Below are 6,000 nucleotides of genomic sequence, written 5' to 3'. Positions count from 1 at the left end.
CTTGTAGAGTTTTTCTGGCTGAACCAGATTAAATACATCTTCAATTTCATCTTGCATGCTACCCAAATCCCTTTTGTACTTTCTAATAAATTTACTACAAGGTCTTTTACTTCACATAAGATAATCTCTTCTCTACATGCTTCAACACATAAGTACCTAAATATTTTTGAAGCATAGGTTAAGAAACAGAATACATGATTACATTATATATTTTACATTATTTTCTTTGAAATATTTTTCTATTCAGCAGCCATAAGTCAACGAATAGCAAATTCAAGTAAGAGAACTACACTGAAGGAAGAATTTATCTATTAAATTCCAAGAGTGATAGGTACTTTTAGCTTGCATGCCTAAGTAAAGGAGGCTTTAAAGGTTGCACAGCCTGTCCGTCTTTCCATCTCTCCCCTGCTTCCATTTTTGCAGTGGTTTGGTCCATTTCCCATGTATTGGAAAGAGGGACAGATACCACCACTGACTTCTCTTCACCTCTAATGAGAGCATGGAGGAAAGGGTTTCCTTTCTAACAGTCACCCTCTCTGCCCTTAGAAGCCTACTGGAGGAAATGGAGAAACTATATTAAACCAAAAATCTAGCATGGCGGTCAACAAAAAGCAGAAAAGTTACATTACCATTACACATGCCCCACTTTGAACACTGTGACAGGAGGAGATATTGAGGTGGGTGGGGAGGTGATATAAAATACTGACAGTATTTTAGAAGCAGCATTAATGGAAATCTACTTTAAAAGTAATTCAGGCATTTTTAAATACTGCTTATACCACTACAAAGAGCAGACTACACATTAAAGGTTTTGTGGAAAAGGCATGCCTTTTCTGAAGTTACTTATGAATTAATGTAGTTCAGATATGACAGGATTTTAGATTTATGGTTGCAAAGTTTGTCAGAGCTTAGCCCTACTCCCAAAAAACACTCTTGTTTAAGCTTCAGGCCTACTGGCCTAAGGGTGGAAATCACTTTGAAATACTTTTTCTAAGATCCTAGTGTGAAAAGAATTAAGTCAGATTTCCAGAACTTGAGCTTTGGATCAGCACAGTCTCAGTATTATAATTCTAGGCTTTATAATTATAGGCAAAAATAAAATTAAATAATATAGGTCAGATTGAGTGGGTGAGGCCTTGCCCCTGCTGAAGTCAATGAGACTCTCTGGCAACATCTAAATTTATAACTAAAATTGTCAGGGCCTGTCTTCTATCCCTGAGGCCATCTGGCAGGGTCTGGCCATGTCCCCTCTATTGAATGCTCTGGTGTTTTAAACAGGGTAGCACAACCAAGCCACTCACCGGGAACAGACCTGAGCTGACTCTAGCTTGACTATGCACAGTATTTTTTTCTGCAGTTTTTAATCACTGTAGAGCAAAGAATGCCAGAAACTATTTTAACAAATCAACAGAATGATTCAATTCCAGTGCTCAAGTCCCTGCCACACAAATCCTTAATTTATATGCCACTGATGACCCTTGCTCCGATTTATATCAATGGTACTACTCATTTGCTGAAAATCCTGTTTGCAAATAGGATTATTTTTGGTCTTTTAACCAGGTTTTGAGTTTAAATTAAAGACATAAAGATAATCTGGACATTTAGAAATTATCCTTTTTTTACTGTTTCTAGTCACGAGTGTCCATCTTGATTCTGCGATGGTACAGAATTTCCTAACTCTACATTTGTATGCTTCTTTCAGCCGGCTGTTTATGGCTGTACTGTAGCAAATGCCCTCTTCTCCTACCCCTGATTCAATTCGGGTACCACTTTGTTTGCCTAGAAAAAATAAAGGAAAATTATTCACAAATGAATAATGAGGTAGTAAGACTAAAGCTTAATAAATCACAAGTATGTAACAAAGCATACTAAAATTTGTTTTCTGTTCTGATTAGCAATTAAGTATTTGACATTCCAGCTGCCCAGTCACCATAAAACAACTGTCCTCTGCCTCAGTGTGCAATTCCCGAGGGGTGACTGTGGAAGGTATCTACTCACCAGCAGATCTATTTACCATTTTTGAGTCCTACTATTTTGAGGTCTTTAGTGAGCTGAAAAGTGGTCCAAATACTTGAGACCTTTCACTGGGAAAAATATATGCATGTTAGATGACACACACTCTGAAGGCAATGATAAAATAATATCCTTCATATAAAAATTCTGAAGGTGGTGAATGCAAATGTGCAATATCCAGCTGCTCTTGCAAAAAAAAAGAAAAAAAAAAGCTCATTTTGAATTGCAGAACTTTTTGGTAGAAATAAAAGTTTATTTAATAAACTAAGCTTAATTTCTTTTAAGTTTTTATTTACAGTATTTGAAGAGATATGCTGTGGTTTTAATCACATGATATTTAAAACATTAAATCTTTGGCCTGACTGTAGAACAGTTCAGTACTAGCTGGCACAGTTTTCTACTGTTCCAAGTTAGTGTTGAACTTTTTATATGAGAAAACAGCAGAAAAACAAAACTGAAGGAATTCCATCATTCTTCATCCTACAGACACTCTGTAATTTATAATAGTTCATGCTAATAACTGAGAATTGATTGTAAGAAAGCTATTCTAATTTTAATGCTACAATTTCTGAATGTTAACATCTCAGTAAATACAAAGCTGAAAATAAAATGGAAAGCTGAAAATTAAATGAAACATTTTGAATAAAAGCATGTTTGAGAAAGACAATTTTTGATTGATTTTTTAAAAAAATGTAATACAAAATTGAGATTATATTTGTTAAAATTTATGATAATGGCTATAAATGTTTATTCACAATTAATAAAAATATTTCTTATCTTTTCTAAATATGGTTTTAACAGGAATCTGTGCTCGTACTATGCCTCCTTCCAAATAACATTAGAACTGTAATCAACACAGAAATTGCAGAGTCCCTACTGTTCAAATGAATTTCTTTATGGATAACACTTGGCAACAGATAATCCTTATGGTAGGATCAAATCCCCTACTTTAGGCACTATATTTGTGCCTAATGTTTAGGTGGACACAGAAGCGTCCATTTCAAGTAAATGCCTGAGCTGAGGCTCCATCGAAGTCTGCCAAGACAGCTAACTACCTTAAGACCTGAGAGAGGGAACTTCTCTGACTAAACTCTGAAGTTTTGTAAAAACACTCCTCACCTGAGCGCTTTTAAAGGCACCTACCCCTTTTCCTTAGGATACAGTAGCTTTAGGCTTTTACTTTAGCAGGACACTTTACTAGACTCCTAAAATTTAGGAAGAACTTTGTTAAATTCACTCCGTATCCACTGTGTCTATTTGGGATATTATTCTTGCTTGATTTTTTGATTGTTTTATTTTCTTGAGAAAAAAAAAATTGCCTGATGCTGCCTCAAAATGGCACTTGAGAACAACTGAGACTTCTATCACAGAAACCCACAGTTATATTTGGTATAACTTACAGGGAGTATGTCCTAAGATTAAAATGTCTTCATTTTATATAATTTTTCAATAGCAGGAAGTATTATCTGTGCATAGAAGAAGATGATGTCAGAAGGAAGGTTAGGAATATGTCAAAAGTAGAACTGTATTATTTCCTTAGCAAGGACAAAAGTCACTTTGCTTGTGTATAAGTCAGGATTAGAGCTGTTGCAAGAAAAACATAGATGGCCCAGAAAAATCTTTATGTTTTTTTATGTTCACCCTATACCGGGAGCATCCTCCCCCAAATAAAACAGTTATTAAAGAAGCTGTTCTCAACTATACGGAGCATCACATCAAAGGATAGCGTCACGGCAATCTATGAATGAATAAATGAATGATTCATGGAAGCTTTATTAATAGATAAGAAAAGTCTATGGCAAGTTTTCTAAAACTGAGTGCCTATAGTTAGGCTCCTTAGCAGACTCTAAAGCTCTTCAATTGGTCTACCATGATATTTAAATATATACTTAACATTACCTTGTGCACACTGGGGCTACTTAATATGCTTAGAGTCAAGCATGTGCATAACTCTTCCTCGATTTGAAATAGAGTAGTTTGGGTTTTGCCAGTGCTAAACTCTCAGGCCTTGAAAGAACTGGACATGGAGCTACTGTTTTTCAAACACATCAAAGCATGATAAAAGTCCAATTCCTATGGCAGTTGTCTTCAATAATTTGTTCTTTTCTACATTGAAGGCTGTAGAAATTGTCTGTATGCCCAGCACCTTTCAAAACAGACTTAGAGGCCAAATTTTGGACACACACTTTTCAAATGTTATTCCACATTTTTATGCAGTATGGAGGGGTATGTATGACCATGACAGCAGAAATCAAAATGACATCACAAATATTATTGAATGAATATTTGCTCAGAATTTTATATTAATGCTGAAAATGACAAACTGATTCAGTTTGACTTAATATTTGTTAACTCATAGATTCAAAATGTTTAACGAATTGTGAAAACTCTTAACATTAAAGATAACACAACTACAGACTTCTTATAAAATCACAAAGTTGCAATATTGTGCATGAAATAACTACTTTCTTTAAGAAAATAATTTATTTTCCATAGTCACAACAAATAATCTGATATCAGTTACTGTACATATACTTTCTTGCAATGCTCTGACTGTCTATGAATACTGGATCCACAGATGCCACTTTTGCTGCTATAAAGGAGTGAATACAGTGTAAGACTGCTGTCAGATCCTGAAATTCAAGTTCCTGGAAGAGGAAGTAGGAGAAAAAAAAAGGAAGAGAAAATATGAATTCATATTCAGGTTTATAAACATTTTACATAAATACAGAACAGACTAGTCAGCAAACAACAGTGGACTTCAAATGAAAATTTGAATCTATTCAGAGAACTGAAAAGTTAGAAGTGTTAAGAATAAAAGATGTACATCCGTGCCTTGTTCACTAGCAGTGTCGCATGTCAATTTAGTTTCCACTCTGTGCTACTTTATTGTTAACATTCGACAATGAAAGTGTTCAACTTGCAAGAACATTCAAATATCACAACATATTTTAAAATATTTGATAAGTTAAGGATGTTTGGGGATCATGTGGTGTCAAGTCACAGCTGCAGAGGGTGAGGAGGACACATACTTAGGCAGCCTCTGAAGGAGAGTCAGGTAAGCAAGCTGGGAGGCAGCGTGGAAGCAAAGTTAAAGTCACACCACAGCCTGAGTATAGAAAAACGGCTGGGTTTGAAATTCATATGCCCTAGTTCACAAAGAAAGGCAGAGTTACTCCTAACCAGTTCTCAAATTCCCTTGACTTTTTATAATATATTTCACCTTCTGTGCACAAGTTGAATTTCTTTTTCCCAATTTCCCCAGCCAGAAATGGATTGATATTCTGACACAATGACAACAAATATAATAAACATGTTCAATATACATGATACTACGATTTGTAATGTTGGTTATTGAAACGCATCTGGTAAATATATTGTGGGGACACTTGGGACAGTTTTTGGTTTGGGGAGAAGACATTTGTTTTCAACAATGTGTTGGCTACACAGCAGTTTATCAAGGCACATTCCATATGCTTGCCTTTAAACAAAAAGCAAAGCACTGGAATTCTGCTTTTCTTAAGAGTATTTTAAGGTATCTTCTCAACAAAATTGCCCCAAAACAGAATATCTGGAATTCAAGGTTACTGCTGCAGAAAAGCTCACCTTCACACAATTTTGCTATCAAAGGCCTTGTATTTACTAGGCAGAAGCAGGTTTACTACTAATGAAATGTCTTAAATTGTTTGCTAGTATTTGTGGGGAGTGATTTTGTGACCATATATTGGGCATAACTGGAAAATTTTTGGTAGTGAGGGAAGCTGCAGGGCGGCCTCTGTGAGGAGCGGCCGGGGCTGCCCCGTGCCGGGCACAGCCGGTTCCAGCCGGCTCCAACCCACCCACCCCAGGGCACGGCCGAGCCCTGCAGCCACGGTGGTGGTGCCTCAGGGATAGTTTAATTAAGAAAGGGCAGTAAATTCCCCAGAAAGGCAACAAGGCCAGTGGAGTAGGAGGTGCTCCATCGCAGACCAAGTAACACCCACAAAG

At 36.3% G+C, this 6,000-nt stretch overlaps 1 protein-coding gene across 1 annotated transcript in view; it reads right to left on the bottom strand.

The window, feature by feature from the left end:
• Positions 1–4,456: 4,456 nt before the first annotated feature.
• The window catches only part of SNTG2 (syntrophin gamma 2), a 268,118-nt gene continuing 266,574 nt past the window's right edge, over positions 4,457–6,000 (bottom strand). Inside the window, exon 17 of the mRNA XM_064448571.1 lies at positions 4,457–4,661. Within this exon, the coding sequence (XP_064304641.1) occupies positions 4,530–4,661 (132 nt within the window). The 3' untranslated portion in view covers positions 4,457–4,529. The remainder of the gene's footprint in view (positions 4,662–6,000) is intronic.

Source organism: Phalacrocorax carbo, chromosome 3 (genome assembly GCF_963921805.1).
Source record: "Phalacrocorax carbo chromosome 3, bPhaCar2.1, whole genome shotgun sequence".
NCBI classification, from domain to species: Eukaryota; Metazoa; Chordata; class Aves; order Suliformes; family Phalacrocoracidae; genus Phalacrocorax; species Phalacrocorax carbo.
Note: the sequence above shows the minus strand (reverse complement) of the source record. Positions and strands in the feature narration are given on the sequence as shown.